The sequence below is a fragment of the Phyllopteryx taeniolatus genome, chromosome 16 (assembly GCF_024500385.1).
Source record: "Phyllopteryx taeniolatus isolate TA_2022b chromosome 16, UOR_Ptae_1.2, whole genome shotgun sequence".
Taxonomy (NCBI): Eukaryota; Metazoa; Chordata; class Actinopteri; order Syngnathiformes; family Syngnathidae; genus Phyllopteryx; species Phyllopteryx taeniolatus.
The window spans coordinates 3002817-3020069 of NC_084517.1; the positions used below are offsets into that span (position 1 = coordinate 3002817).

At 40.6% G+C, this 17253-nt stretch overlaps 1 protein-coding gene across 20 annotated transcripts in view; it reads left to right on the forward strand.

Moving 5' to 3' along the window:
* Positions 1-17253, forward strand: part of rbfox1 (RNA binding fox-1 homolog 1) — a 372506-nt gene that overhangs the window by 287394 nt on the left and 67859 nt on the right. For 14 of the 20 annotated variants that reach the window (XR_009784866.1, XR_009784864.1, XR_009784867.1 and 11 more), the window contains one exon: positions 12332-12622. The exons of 2 other annotated variants lie outside the window; for them this stretch is intronic. Coding sequence is in view for 15 of the 18 variants with exons in the window: in XM_061749589.1 (XP_061605573.1) it covers positions 12332-12622 (291 nt within the window). In the remaining 3 variants the exon portion in view is untranslated. Of the gene's footprint in view, positions 1-5800; positions 5917-6049; positions 6190-11161; positions 11436-12331; positions 12623-12787; positions 12917-17253 lie in introns of those variants that run through there. 4 more of the 20 variants (XM_061749588.1, XM_061749592.1, XM_061749586.1 and 1 more) reach the window with 4 other exon arrangements.

Sequence of the window (17253 nt, forward strand, 5' to 3'; positions counted from 1 at the left end):
TCCGCCTCCTGCCCGATGATAGCTGGGATAGGCTCCAGCACTCCCGCCACCCTAGTGAGGATAAGCAGCTCAGATAATGGATGGATTGATGGATATTTCCAACAGTCTATTATCTTCATTGCATAGTATGTGTCTTAGCTGCCCAACTTCTTGTAGTTTGTACGTTAAATTTTTCTGGCCAATCAGATGTCAGTTTCTTTACTGTGTTTCTTCAAAAAAGTGACGTAAGAAATCATTTACTTTTCGCGGTGTTGTTAGAGACTTCTGGATACTCTGAACTTGTTCCAGAGCAGGAAGTGTTCAGCCATACATGTCCGTATTGACAATTAATCAGTGGCTTAACCATAGCCCCTCTAAAGTGAATGCCTATAATGATTCGATTATACTTTTACTTAAAGCAGCACTTTGTTAAATAGTGTAGTTTATCTATGCATTTGGCACATGCAGTGGACACAACGGCAAGCACAAATAACACACTTGGTGTGTATGTGTGTGTGTGTGTCGGGGATATATAAATTTTATTTAAAAAAATCTGAGTTGGATCAGAACCTTCTATTCCAGGTTCGATGTATGAACTGTATGACCTGTGTTAGAGATTGGACAGCATTGCCAGCAATAAGTCGAGTTAGTTTCGAGTTAGGGTGTGACTCTGCCAAGCCTGCCCTTTGTCACAGAGTCTGTTCATAACCTTGAAGGGCAGAATTTCAAAGCACAACCGAGGAGATTCAAGGGCTCCCGTTTGGTGGCCTCAATATTGCAGTACATCTCTCTGCTTTTTGCAAACTATTTGGTTTTATTGTCTCCATCAAGCTGCAATATTCAACTCTTGCAGGAGCGGTTTGCGGCCGAGTGTGAAGCGGTCGGGGTGAGACTCTGAGGCTATGGTCCTCTGTCGGCGTAGATGCTCTCTCTGGTGTTGTGGAGGAAATTCTACCTAAAGTGGAGGAGTTCAAGTATCTTGGGCTCTTGTTCATGCAGCGTCTGCATTGATACAGACTCTGTATCGGTCTGTCACGGTGAAGAAGCTGAGCCAAAAAGTGAAGCGCTGGATTTACCAGTTGATGTACGTTCCCACTAGGACTGGGGGAAAAAAAAAAATCTAATAACTCGGCTAGTCTACTTAAAAAATGTCTACCTCGAAGCTCAACCCAAATAACAAAAAAAAGGTTCCGCCCGGAAACATGTTTTGCCGCCTGTAATAAACTTTGCCAAAAATGACAAGATGAGTATCTGTAAATGATTGTTAAGACACTGTTTGATGTGTAATGTACATATAACATGATTTGTGAGTGAGCTGAATGATAGTTAGCGTTTTTTGTTTTTTTTTATCGAGAATGGTAATACTAATCACAATTCCTAACCGTTTAGCATTTAGCATTTTGCTGTCTCAAATTCTGTACACCAAGTTATACCATACACTTAGTACCAACATATATAGTTTACGATCGAAGTCCATCCCTCATAAATGAAAACCAAATGCATGTTAGTAGTAAAAAAACATTTTTTAAAAATGGGAGAATCGATTCTAAAAAGATATGATAGTGACAGCCCTAGCTCCCACACTCACCCATGGCTACAAGCTTTGGGTCATGACCGAAAGAACAAGATCACGGATACAAGCAGCCGAAATTAGTTTGAACCACAGGGTGTCCAGGCGCTCCTTTTAGAGATAGGGTGAGAACCACAGTCATAAAGGAGGGGCTCAGTGTAGAGCCGCTGCTCCTCTACATCAGGAGGAGTCAGATGAGGTGGCTCGCGTAACTGGTTAGGATGCTTCCTGGATGCCTCCCTGGTGAGGTGAAACAGAAGGAGGCCCTGGGGAGGACCCAGGACATGCTGGAGACACTATGTCGCTCAACTGGCCTAGGAATGTCTCGGGATCCCACAGGAAGAGCTGGATGGAGTGACTGGGGAAAGGGAAGTCTGGACGTCTCTCCTTAGTCTGCTGCCCGTGCGACCCGACCCTGGCTGAGTGGAAAAATATGGACGGATGGATGAAGTCAAGGGTACCATAATTATTTTTCAGGCTATTTTCATTACTTTGTTTTTTAAAATAATTCTGTTGGACCAAATAAATCAATTTGTGATTTTCATTATTTCAGCAACCGTTGTGATTTTTTCTTCTTTAATGGAAGGGTGCAAACGCTTTAAACCACAAGTGAAATGCATACACCACATAACACAAGCGAGTTTCTGTTCTCATATTCGAAGAACCAGCAAGATAATCTCCCAAATTGTGGATATGCACACAAATCAGTGAGATATAATAGAAATTGCACTGCTCTTTAAATTTCAGTGTAGGGTGGTGCGGCGATGATGGTGGGAGTCTGGCTGACTCATTCAGATGCTGTGTGGTTGTGTGTGTGTGCGTGTGTGTGCGTGCGTGTTCAATCTTCATTCTTTGCTGTAGCTCCCCTCGGTCACACCTTGCCTCTTCTCATCCCAAACCATCTGTCAACTACAAGACCAATAAAAACACACATGCAGCACACACACACACACACACACATGCACACACACACACAAACACACACACACACCAGGCGTGATCCCGCCCTTTCTTCAGCTGTTCATGCACTCCCTTCTCAAACATACACATACCTTCCTCTTTGTGTGTCGGAGCCATCAGACAGTCAGAAGGCCATGCCAGTTTAGTGAGCCATTGATCTGTGGATGATACACTGACAGTGTGTATATGTGTGAGCCTATCCACAAGTCTGTGTATACTAGCTCTCCCTTTGCGTTGTGATTTATTGCTGACCTTTAGAGCACCATAACCTGCTACATGCTGTACATATGTGTGATTAACTTGGAAATAGTGGGGGAGATGAAAAAGACATCATGTAAACATCATAATTAGTTAAGCAAAGAGCAAATTAGAGACACGATTCTTTCTTGACATTGTAGTCAAGCAATAGAAATAGATGGAGTCAGAAAATCTTAAAAAGCATAATAGAATAAAAAAAATGAAATACAATTATGTAGACTAGCCCATTATAAACAATAAAAATTTGAATATAAAAGTGTGTTTCATCCATCTCATTATAATAGTAGGGAGTATTTAACTAACTAATGGTGCATGACATCAACTGAGATTTCAGATTACAGCAAATATCACAAGACGGCTATGGGTTCAGAATACTATGTAATTTTATTGTCTAAATGTCCAAGTCTGGGAAAGTATGGGAAATGGAAACTGTGATATGAGAGGCCGTGCTTCTCTGCAGTGAGGTAGGGCTTTGAATAATTGACAAGCGAATCCTCCAGTCATGCCAATGCCATTCCCTGGGTGCACTCGAATCTTTCACCCAAACATGTACAATGAACAACAAGCAAATCTTCAAATCATCATGTCTCAAAGTGAAGTCCAGAGTCTTTAAATCCCGAGTCCAAGTCAAGTGTTCTATTTTTTGTCAAGTCATGTCACAATGACTCGACTCTCCATCTCTGAGAATGAGAGCCTTTTCCAATAAAATATCCATCTGATCATGCTACCGAACCTGGCAGACGACTACACTCACTACACTGAAGCATCTCCGTCGGAGATTTGTCACTGACGAAACACTTATGAGGGTTAGAACCTCACTGAAGCTCTTTGAAGAGTTCAAGGAACAAGCAAGTCTCAAAGATGCTTCCATTATCAATATAGGATTTACTGCATTTCAGATTTGAAAGTAAAGACAAAGGTTTCAAAGCGAGATGCTCTCTTGATTAGGATGGAAACCGAGGAGTTCCTGTCACAGCTGTAACAAAAAAAAAAAAAAAAAACTGCTGGATAAATGCACCCTGAAGTACACCTTTGGAGAGACACCTAGCATGGCTGGATCCACAGAAGATTACAGAGAAGAAATTTGTCAGAAACAGCTCAAACTGTGCTTACAGATTATCTCCAGTGCTGGACAGGTCAGAAAAAAAACGAGTTCGACATAATCCTCAACCAGTTCAGCGACTTTGCTTGGATGTGCAAAACAAGTGAGGATGGGTGATAGTGACTGCACACTTTCTTCCATGCACAGCTGACGACTAGAAATTGGCCAAAGAATTATTGCGTTGAAGAAGGGTTTTCAATGAATGAGAACGTTGTTGTCAAAAACATGAAGAGAACCTCGATTGCTGAGTGGGTAACTGTAGATCACTTGCACCATGTGGGTGTGGGAGCTAAGGTACAGATGATCAAGTAACGATAACGCTTTGCACGTCAGAGTTGCCATTTGTAACTTGAGGAAGAGAAGAAGAGAGAGCAAACACAAAAAGGGAGGGTCATGCAGGCTGAAGTGGACTAACTCAAAAAGAGAATAAAACTTCAGACACACATAAATGCGCTACTGGGATCAGCAAATGAACTTGCTGTTGAAGCAGAAACCACTGACAATATCCCTGTCCTTGCTAAATCAAATGTCCCCTGAAAGTTATTTTGTAACATAATCGCATACTTATGCAGAATAATGAAAATGAAATATGAACTGCAGGATTAATGTATTTATTTACATGATACACATCTATTTACTCAACTTATTTAAGTTGTTTTTGTGTGTTTGTATATTGCTGGTTTGTATGTGTTTAGTCATCATTTGTGTCCCAGAATTCCTTATTTTGAGAGATATAACTGCTGCGATTTTGATGTGAGTTTTCGTTCGCTCGTCAATGGTGTTTTTCATTCATTGTGTGTTAGCATTTAGCTAGCGATTTCTGTGACCAAAAACAAAGAAAGAAACTTAAGTCTGTGATGTATTTGAACATTCAATAGGTGTAATTCTCCTGTTATGTCTCTTTAGTTTTACAGTGAACTTCAACTGAAGTGTCAAGAAACGACTTTAGTTCGCACCTTAGGCCTGGATTTTAGCCCTGATTACAGACTACAGGATTTTAGCCCCGATATTGGCGGGAGATTTTAGATCCCGTCCGATATGATCCGATCCTTGTTTTTTTGCTGACATTGGACCGATTTTCAATCTCAAAATTGGGACACCCCTATTTATGATGGCATCAGTTTGGGTAATTTCTTTTCCCTTTAATTCTTTATTTTACCATTAATTCCTATGGGATATATTTAATTAAATCAGTTCCAAAGCCATACAGTAAGGCAATCTAAATAAATTACGAATTGGCTGGGATGAAATTTGGGGATCGACTGGCAGAAGTTTCTTTCTCCTTATGCCAATGATCTGATTTCTGTCTTTACTAGTAAGCTTTGCTAAGGTTGGTAGCGTACCAAGTCATGGATGTATGAAAATGAGTATTTTATGGGAAAACAATCCACTGAAGAGCTTTTGGAGTTTCATCAATCACATCTGCACATCTACATCAGCTAATGGATTGCTCAGTGGGACCAGCAGGGGGTTCTCTGCGTTGACTGTTTTTCTCCATCTTCCTCCTCACTGGCATATGGTGTGTTCTAAGTCGGAGGTCTTCCGACTTATTTAGCATAATGTAATGGTTGGTGTAAAAAACGACACCACCTGTGCTGTGCTTATCTGTTTGAAACATTTATGCTGACAAAACGTATTTGTAGAAATACAATACCGCATTTAGAGAATGATGTCAAAATGCAATAATAATGTTCCTCTTTACAGGAGATAGCATGGAGTATATGATGCCTAAAAACAATTTTCATAATACAGTATGTGAGTAGTACCACTGAAGGTTAGACCTTGGGCAGAAAACCCACATGAGAGTGGAAGTTGGGAGAGAGTTGCAGAAAAAGAAAAAAAAAATCATGGACAGTTTTAAGGAATGCTTCTGTCATTCTCAGTAGCACCTCCTCCTGCTGCTCACTCACACACACTTACCCATATACACACACTCACATACACGGAGCGATCCATAATAGATGCTAGCTGTAGGCAAACACTGCAGGGCTGGACTTTATAGCACAGCTGGATGTGCATGGAAGGCAGAGGCGACATGGTAGAGCAGGTACCCCTGTGAATACAGTCCATGTTTCTTCTCTCTCTCTCTCTGTCACTCTCTCTCTCACTCTCACTCTCTCTCTCATTTCTGTTCCTCTCTGTCTCTCTCCCCCCTCATTCTCGCTACTCCAGCTACTCTCTTGCAAGAAAGCAGGATGCTACATGCTTCTTTTGCAGGTCGCGTGAGCAGGCATGTGTGTCTGTGTGCGTGTATGTGTGCATGCGTATGAGTGAGTCTCATTCTTACGTTTTCATCTGTTGGAGTCAATAGGTTCATGTGGTAAGGAGAGTGAAAGTACTGTAACTGCAGCTGTGAAATATAAACCAGAAGTCTCGTTTTATTTGTTCAGCAGAAAGGGGTGTTTACTACTGTATTTTGAGTTGGTTTCAGTGATGTTTGTATCAGTGCTAAGAGCTGTGTGCCTAATGAAAATGGTATTGGTTGCTGTCATCATCACCCTTGTCCACACTATTGATAAAGTGATTATAAACTCCACAATAACAGATTTGTGTTTCCCACTTAGCTAAAATTCTCAGTTACTTTCCACTTATTAGAAAGCAATATTCAAATGTTCAGGATGCTTCTTTCAGTTTTGTCTTCAGTAAGCAAAGAGCATGCTGTATTGGGTTGAGATCAGTCAAATGGGGTATTAAATGACCTTTCTAATGCTGTGAACATTGGCAGTCATTCCATTGTTTTGGAGTTAAAAATGATGTCGGCAGAAAAAGTTCCCCCCAAAATAGAGTCAGCTCTAAACCTGCGTGAGCCTCCTGACATCAGTGACGGAGGACGAACACATTTTCTTGTTAAACTAGTACGTGTTCTGCAGCATAATTGTTGCCTATATTGAAAGTCTGGATGTTTTTTCAGACAATAACGAGTGACTGTTGTGAGGTTGGAGACATTTGGGTAGGCTTGTTTTTTTTAAAACCGATTGCTATATGGCTTGGTTGCAGAAGGAAGACGGCCGCATGACCGAAGTGCCTGCAGATTAATTTCCATCTATATATGTGGGTTTATTCAGCTCAATGTTGTATTGATTCCTTTGCTCACCTTTGGAAAGCAGTATGGAAAGATGATGTGACACAGGCGTTAAAGGCTTTTTGGACGGTGATAGAGTTGTGTGACTTTGATGGGCATGCCTGGCTGGTGCCATGTTTGTACCATTTCAATCAATGACACTGTAATAAATTAAAGATTATTTTTTTAGCATTTTAAATTACCAAGTGAACATAATTATGGGGTTCTGTAGTGTTGATGTGAGTGAGCAACGGTACAGTATATGATAGCTTGGCTTGAGCGAAGCGTGTGATGTGGACGGCTGTCACCCAGCACCAATCAACGACAGCATAATACAATTTTTAGCTTCCTAAATTACTCATTGAACATAAGTTTCGGGTGCTGTTGCATTGTGAGGGATGTGAGTGTGCATATATGATAAAAATATAAAGTATAATTCCAACGTGTACAAAAGTGGGGTTTGGAAACTCAAACAAGATGTTTTTTTTATTTCCTGAAAAGTTGTCATTTTAGAGGTGGGGATTTTGCCTGACGGCGACAATATATAAAATATGAGTAAATACTGCCACTTTATAGAACAGTACATTCTTCTGTCCACACTGGCTATGCTCCACTTCTCCCTCTAAAGTCACACCAGGACACGGCAGTGTATATATTTTTGTGATGAAAAAGGTTATAGGGTTAAAGTTATTTACTGATTGCTCCAAAACAGATTGATATTTTTGGAAATGACTGTCAGTTTCATGTTCTTGAGTAAAAATACATAGAGAAATTACAAGTGAAATATAGGACATCTGGATGCTGAAGGTTCTTTAAAGAATATGCCACTTTGCCTTTAAAATGTCTTTGTGTTTCACAGAAACTCATAGAGCGACAACTAATTTGGATGACCATATTATCTTTTTTTTGTATCGTAATCATAAACATGAAGAAGTTAAAAGAACTGTGTTGTGAAATTGCATGTATGACTGGTGTTGATCCATGATGTGACTGCTGACAGAAGACCAACAATTGTGATGTGTGTAGGGCTGTACATGTACTTACATTCTGCTCACATTCAGCTACATGCTACAAAATTGATAGTATGGTACTTTACAGTGCGGATAATGACCTTAAGCATACTGCTAAGGCAACTCACAACTTTTTGAAGGCATGATCTCAACGCAGTAGAGCATGATTATAATCTACCATAATGTCTCGTGTGTAATGCGCACCCATGTATAATACGCACCCCCAAAGTTCACCTCAAAATTCTGGAAAACCATTCTACCTATATATGATGCATTTTTACAATGCATGATTTTGCTTCTACCCATACGTTCAAAACATGAAGTATTATCCGTATTTTGTTAGTTTTTTCAAATAATTATTCTGAAGTTAAGAACTTTATTTCAACACGTAATACTTTCTTTTTATTTACGTGCTCTTATTTTGAAATTCACAGCCCTACTTTTATTTAGTAAATGAGAAAACACACAGTTGTGCTCATATGTTTGATTACCCGGGCAGAATTAGTAAGATGGGTACAATTATTTAAAGAAAACATGAAGGGCCAGTCGAAACACCTTTAGTTTTATTTTAATGGGATTCAAATTAAACTGTCAAACAAGCATTATCATTAAACAAAACATAACCATAAGGAAATTAGTCATCAATCGTATTTAAAAAAAATAAATAAATAAATATTTCACAAATTCTGCCAGGTTATGTAAACATATGAGCACAACTGTACATATTATGCAGTCATACGTACCTCTGTCATATTGGAATGAAAGTGTAGGCTACACCATTTTCATAGCTTCTAAGTGGCATATTTCATATTAGAATGAAAGTGTACACCTTTCTCATAACCTCTAGGTGGCAGTGGCATATTAAAATGAACGTGTACCGCTTTTTCATAACCTCTACATGGCGGCATGAAATGGGAATGTTTTTTTTATTTTCCCCTATACCTATGTATAATGCGCACCATTGATTTTTGACTTTTTTTGGGGTGGGGGGGAAATGCTCATTATACACGAGAAATTACGGTACTGAAGATAAATATGAAGGCAGCAAGACTCCTAAATAGGTATTAACTAAAGGTTACTGCTGGCAAAACATCTCCAGTGAGGAAAGCATTTGGTCATGTCCGTGGGCTCCAGACTTCAGGCAATTATTGACGACTAATTATTTTCATCCAGGTATTCAAAATGATGGTTATATTTAAAAATGAGTGTCTACACTTTAATCATATCTTTGTTTTATTGCAAATCCATTGTTGTGGTGTACAGTATCAAGGCAAAATCACAAAAAAACATTTTTCAAATACATCCGGATCTAACGATAAGTTTTAAAATACAGTAAAAAGTCAATGGGATATCGTAGAATTTGAATGAAGAATTGGGCTCGTGTTGCACTTAATTGCTTACTGACTACAGTGAGACCTCTGTAATCATACTGACAGAATTAATGATCATTGTCATCAAAACTCTTTGTTGCTCTCAGTGAGAAAGTTATTTGAAGAAAAGTATTTATTAAAGTATCCCATAGATGGCTGGTGAATGAATTATGATTTTAAGAAGAAGACACTGACATGGAGGTATCAGACTTTTTAACAGTAAAAACTAAAAAGAAATTGTAATGATATAAACTAAAGCTAGCAGAGAGAACATGAGAGCATACCGTACGTGTATTATAGTTCGTTGAAGAGATATCATTCTCTTAGTCTCCTCGTGTGTTCATGTCTGCATGTGTGCATTTGTGGATGTGCGAGTGTGTGTGTATGCATATGTGGGCTGGTGGGTGGGTTTTGTGTGCAGACCTCTGCCACGTTAAGCATATTTCAGAGCTCTAAATGTGGTTCTTATTACATAGCTGAGTATTTAGCCAAAATCCACCATCTGCATCTTTCTTTCTCTAACTCCCTCTCTCACAGCAAAATACAGTATGAATGTCTTTGTACATGGCCATACCGTCACATGTGCTCTTTTTCATTCCTTAAAATTGCTATAATTTGCGCCTTTACTGAGCAACCTGGAGAAAGATGTGTTTATTTCTTCTGTGCTATCTTGCATTACATTTCTGGTTCTATGACCATCATTACATTTTGTCATCACTAGTTACCTTTCCATGTCAATATCACACAAAAAAAGACAACAAAAAGGAAAAACATAGACCTGCAGTCTCAAAATATTTCTACTTTTGTGTTATTTGATGAATTCTTATCAACGTCATGCATGAGAACAGCGCACGCAGACAAGAAACCCCTCTGTAAATTATGTCAATTAACAAGCCGAAAGGAAAAGAAGAAGAAGAAGTATGGACTCGTTATACTGTTCTAAAATTAAGCATTTCATTGAAAACGACCATAAGCAATAGACAATAATGTCACACTCTTTTACTCATTGTTCTCATTAAGTAGAAAGGCTTGTCCATTTTTTATAATTTTTTTTGTTTGTTTGTTTTTTTGTTAATAGCCGGGAAGTCAGGCAACCTTTCAACTCTTAGGGAAAATTTTCTGTGGAATTTGGCCGATATGGGCTGTGGGCTTGGATGCTGCCCTGCACTTAACATCTTTTTAAAGAGATTTCCTTACAAAGCACATTCTGAGACACAATAATGATGAGGCATACAATAGTAAGGCACTGAACTATAACAGCTCTTCTGCATCCATTTGATAAAGGAAGTTTTGCTCTCCTTGAATTCAACAGTTGCGTAGTGCAACTTCTGTCGGCATAGACATCTTACAGTGGAAAAGATTTCTAACGCCACGTTTCGACCAAGCAGGAAAGCTCTGTTTGATTCACCACAACTGTCATCCCTGATCTGGCTTATGTTTCTTGTCGGGCGTGTGAGCAGCAAGATAGATGTGACACCCAGAGGGACATGCAAAAACTAATCAATAGACCAAAATGAGAGAGGACAGAAAATGGGAGGACAGGATGTGGGAAATCAGCAAGGCAGTGCTACTGGTGAGTGCTGCAGTGGGATGCTTTTTATATTGTCTAAACTCCAGTAAGAACCTGTGAGTTGATATCATAATATAACCTGTGTTATTATTAGTGGTCCCAGCACAAAGAATTAAAGCCTATAGCATGTCTACGGAACTTAGTAGTGAATGAACACCATATCACATGCATGTTAGTCAACTGCTGTATGGAGTTGCTGTGCCGGCACATTGAGGAAGGGTGGAGTTGGGTGGGGTGGGGTGGGCCCAGCCCCCTCCACCCGCAAGGGGTGGCTAAGCCAGCGAGCCCATCTCATGGGGGACCTAGTTAGGGAGATGCCACCCACTCCCCAGGACCCAGGGCGGTGCACTAGCCCAACAGCCTGACCAGACCCAAAGGGAGGGTGTACTGGACCACCGCCCCCCACCACGCCCAATCCCTCCCCAGCCGCCACCCAAGCAGGCCCCACCGCTGCCGCTGCCCACACCACCCCCGGAGAGCATGGGAGCCCCATCCACCAACAGGGCCCAACGCAGGAACCAGCTGCTACCTGAAAAAGATCACAGCCCGCCAAAAGTGAGCCCATGTTAAGCACCCGTCACAAGCAATGATGGGTGAGGTCACCAGGAGGAGGGAGAAGAAGGCAGGGACCCAAGGGGGCGAACTTTTTTACCGTATATGCTCATCCTTACACTTACATGTATGGCTGTATGTTATTCTTCAATGGCATGCTCACTATGCAATCTGAAACACACAGTTTAGTTAGTTCTGTAACTTTAAATGTTGCATTAGCTTAATAATTTTATAACTTTCCGCTGACATTAACACTAAATAACAATGGACATGAACCATCAAAATTATTTGCCTCACAAGCTCTTTGTGTCATTTGCAAAATAAATTCACTGTGAGGTAAAAATGTATACCTGCTGTGCAAAATGTGTGCGGGGTGGAATCAAAATGATTTGCCTCATAAGCTCACTGTGTAAAAAAAATAAAAGATCTTTTAAATGTGATTGAACCTTGTTTTGCTCTAAAACCAAGCAGGCTGGCTGTTTACTGGTGTCTCAAGGGCATGATAATCGATTTATTGATTAGTGCATTGGTCCATTGTGTGAGATGGATTAATTATGTTTTGAAGCAACTGAGGCAAAATTGAGTCAAATTCTTGCCTTCAACCAACAGAGTTTTAGTCTTTTGTCGACAAAATAAGATTACACCAGCTCTGGGAAGCTGGTGTACATCCATGCTCCTCTGGTCATCTTTTTTTCTGGCATTGAATTAGGATTTCAGAACGTTTGAGATTCTCTATCACATTCTAAATAAGACGTAATATGGAAAAAACAATAGATTAATTGATTGGTAATTTTTCCCATAGTTTATCAAATATGTAGTCAAATGCTCTTCCCAAATCTCAGATTATACCTATACAGTGCGTTTTTCATTTAATTTCTTTTCTGTTTTTCTCTACACAGGCTAACCAGGACACACCAACACCCCCAGACCCATCCATGGCCCAGACTTACCCATCAGCCCAGTTTGCCCCCCCTCCCCAGAATGGCATTACCACCGAGTTCACAACTTCACACCCTCACCCACATCCACACTCCCATCCACATTCACACCAGCACCCAGCACCTCAAGACTATTCTGGGGTTCAGGCCTCTGCCAGCGACCATCCACTCAATGTGTACCAGTCGACACAAAGCCACAGTGACCAGAATGGATCAGACCTCAGCAATCAGACAGTCACCGGCACAGCCACAGTAAGACATGATGGGATGAATGGTTGGTTAAGTATGACATGGCTGGCATACAGAGCCTTGTTTTTGTTAGTTATCTGTTATTGGTCATTTCAAAACATTGTATGCACTGTAACTCTGGCGAGTCAGACAGTCACCGGCACAGCCACAGTAAGACATGATGGGATGAATGGTTGGTTAAGTATGACATGGCTGGCATACAGAGCCTTGTTTTTGTTAGTTATCTGTTATTGGTCATTTCAAAACATTGTATGCACTGTAACTCTGGCGAGTCAGACAGTCACCGGCACAGCCACAGTAAGACATGATGGGATGAATGGTTGGTTAAGTATGACATGGCTGGCATACAGAGCCTTGTTTTTGTTAGTTATCTGTTATTGGTCATTTCAAAACATTGTATGCACTGTAACTCTGGCGAGAGGGAGACAATTTCATATCAATACATGATTGTTGCTGTTTTTGTAAGTAAGAATTCCTGCAAAGAAAGGTAATCTATTCTATTTTTTCGTTTTTTATTAAATGAAAACATCTAAATATCATAAGCACATATCTTTGGGGGCTTTCATGCAGTACAAGCTTACAAAGGCATATTGCTATGATCACAACTATTGTAAATTCTAGTCGCTGCCCTTGAATAACTGTGCGTGTCACAATTTGATTTTCCATCCATCAATCCATGTTCTGAGCCGCTTCTCCTCACTAGGGTTGCGGGCGTGCTGGAGCCTATCCCAACTATCATCGGGCAGGAGGCGGGGTACACCCTGAACTGGTTGCCAGTCAATTGCAGGGCACATACAAACAAACAACCATTCGCACTCACAGTCACACCTATGGGCAATTTAGAGTCTCCAATCAATGCATGTTTTTGGGATTTGGGAGGAAACCGGAGTGCCCGGAGAAAACCCACGCAGGTACGGGGAGAACATGCAAACTCCCCACAGGCGGGGCCGGGGATTGAACCCCAGTCCTCAGAACTGTGAGGCTGACGCTGTAACCAGTCATCCACCGTGCCGCCACAATTTGATTTTGAAAAAAATAAATGTTTTACATAAAAATACGTGCCGCCACAATTTGATTTTGAAAAAAATAAATGTTTTACATAAAAATACAACAAAAACAACTGTTATTGGTCAGAGCAGAAAAGAACAAAGGAGGCACACTCAAATTTTGGCAAATTTGTTGAGGTAGAGTTAGTGGGAGATCCATAAATTGGAACTGCTGGCAGGCTTGAAAGTTGGCAGAGGAATTGAGAAACGCTCGAGTTCGGGACCACACCTTGTGGCAGCGTTTGGTCTGACCCTGGACATAGGTTACTGACAAGTCCTCCTCCAAAGATGTGAACAAATTTACGTGAAATGCCAGAGGATGCGTAGAGCCACCTAAGGCCACCTTCTCTGCCAGCAGCCTTTGGTTTCCAATGTAATTGCAGTCAGAGGGATTTAAACGATGGGACTAAGAATCAAATGGTTGGTTCTTACTGTCCTGAACAGATCATTGTGAGAAGAGTCCCACTTCAGAGGCATCCACCTCCACCACCATTTGCTTCTCTGGATTAGGTTGGGTGAGGGTAGGGACTGGGGTGAAACACTGCGTCAGGTCCATTGAAAAGAGCAGCCAGTTGAGGTCCGCTTTCTGAGGAGAACTGCAATTTGACTGTAATCCCTGATGAATCTGTGATGGAAATTAACAAACTTTTAAGGCCTCGAAATAAATAGTTCATACAATGATTATATTGTTTTCTGCCTTGACAAAAAGGCTTTTTCTTCCTAGAAGGAGTTGGACTGCAACTCAGACTTCCTGGATGTATGGATGGATGTCTTGGATGCCATCTAGATTAAATCACACAAACCTGTGGCACGTGTCTCCTAGAACTTCATTTAACAATCTCAGTAAGGCACTGGAGAAATCAAATACCATGACAAGGAAAGTGGCCAGGAGATGTTTGAAGATTGTTTTCCATTCCACATATCCATACAAGATGGTATGCATTGCGAAGGTTTAGTTCGATAAAAACTTTTACTCCCTGTAGAGAATTGAGAGCGGAGCTAAGAAGTGGGACTGTGTATTGTTTTTTCTTTCAGATAATTTGAAACAAGAGTTGAGTCCCATCCTTATTCCTTAAAAAAATATAAATGAATAAAAGCCTGCTCCAAGGGAAGAGGAAGTGGCACAGACTGGGAACAATGCCCCAGGGCAATAGCTCAATGCATCATTCATATGATGTAAAGGTACTGACTGAGCGCTCCTATAACCGACTGAAAACAAGATGGTGGTTTTGGTTTTGGGACTAAGGAGAGCTACAGGCAAGAAGAATCTAATATCCATCCATCCATTTTCTGAGCTGCTTCTCCTCACTAGGGTCGCGGGCGTGCTGGAGCCTATCCCAGCTATCATCGGGCAGGAGGCGGGGTACACCCTGAACTGGTTGCCAGCCAATTGCAGGGCACATACAAACAAACAACCATTAGCACTCACATGCACACCTACGGGCAATTTAGAGTTGTCAATTAACCTACCATGCATGCTTTTGGAATGTGGGAGGAAACCGGAGTGCCCGGAGAAAACCCACGCAGGCACGGGGAGAACATGCAAACTCCACACAGGCGGGGCCGGGGATTGAACCCGGGTCCTCAGAACTGTGAGGCAGATGCTCTAACTAATCGGTCACCATGCCGCCAGAATCTAATAGAATATGAAAGGTGAGACCTGACTAGCCACAGCTGAGGAAGCAGTTGGATGTGCGGTCCCCCCTTGAGACGGAGGAGGAATCCTCCCACCTGCATTTTGTGATTCTGGGTCACTCTCTTGTTGGGGTGAAACAAAGTGACCAGAATCAGTGGCCTGGCCTGTCATCTCATTGAGTAAGCAATTGTCTCTCTGGATGGTATTCTTCTGAATGCAGCTCAATCACTTCGCCACCAATAGGTCAAGTCAAATCAACAAATTCAGCAGCAGCAATCCATCCTAGAGTGATACCTCACTGCTGATCTCCCGATTTAAGACATTCTGGAAGGCAGGAATTAGAGTGCTCTGGTTCCAACCTGATTCTGCAACCAGATTATGGAAGCGGGAGACATACTCAAGAATTGAATGATCACCCTGGTTTTCTGGCCTACTTGTGTGTCTTTGATTGGATGATCGGAGCATTTAAACACTTTATCAAATTAACTAATTTATTTAATAAAGAAATTTTGTTTCACAACTCAAATTTGGGTGTGTTGGCCTAAAATGTTATGTTGCATTGTATTACGAACTAGCAGGATCTCCAGACTACTTTGCGTGGGGTGAAATATATGGTTCCATTGCATTAGCTGTGGTCAGACAGAGTAAAGTAGAAAAGATTAATTTAGAGATGGACTTGACTCCACACAAATGGCAGCCAAATCCAGAGGATCTCCTCTAGTAACTGGCTATATTGGTGTAAAAGGCTTCCATGACTGGACACCTCCAAGTATTCGGTTTACTAGATGGCCAGATTCTTCTGTCAAGTCCAAGCAAAAAAGATCCCAAGAGGAAGACTTAATTGTAGACCAATGTATTGATAATGGTAGAGATGGTGGGGGATAATTGGAGCAGTTGGCAGGTTTGAAATTTAGACAGAATGTCAAGATCCAGAGTTGTTAGCAGACTGGCTGGCTCTACGGGCCAAGGGGTTTGATGAGCAGGCAAAGTGGTAATCACAAAAGTGGCTCCAGCAAACCTTTATGCAGGGTGGAGTATTACCATACAAACTGTGTGGAGAAAATTATCCAGCAGAGAGCATTTTCAGCAATATGATTTCACTAATTGTGAAGGATGAACTCAAAACAATCAGCTGTTTTCACCATGTTAAAACTCTTTTCAATCTTCCAGCGTAGAAAAGAAAGGGGGTTTCATACACTGAAGAGAATGACAGTTTGGTTGACACTTCACTTCTGAGACACTTAAAACTTACTTTAAACATGATAAAATTACATCAGGAGTTGTTAACCTCCACCGTTTTGACAAAACAAGCTGAATACTGTTAAATGTCAATCATTTAAATATATAATTATGCTATTAATATCCATGACAAATATAGATATATATGTACTGTATGTACCGTAATTTCTAGTGTCTAATGTGCACCCATGTATAATACGCACGACCAAAGTTGACCTCAAAATTCTGGAAAAACCTTCTTCTTATGTAAAATGCATTTTTACAATGCATGATTTTGCTTCTACCCATATGATCAAAACATTAAGTATTATCTGTATTTTGTTCGGTTTTTTTTCAAAGAATTATTCTGAAGTTAAGCACTTTATTTGAACACGTAATAATTTTTCTTCTTGCTCTCATTTTGAAATTCAGAGCCCTACTTTTATTTAGTAAATTAGAAAAAAAAAAACAGTTGTGCTCACATGTTTGATAACTCAGGCAGAATTTGTAAGATAGGTACAATTCTTTAAAGAAAACATGAAGGGCCAGGCGAAACAATTCATTTTATTTTGATGGGATTCAAATTAAGCGGTCGAGCATTTCAGAAAACCATTATCTTGGAACAAAACATAACCATAAAGAAATTAATAAAAATATAATAATAAATAATAATAAAAATATTTCACAAATTCTGCCAGGGTATGTAAACTTATGAGCACAACTGTACTTATTTG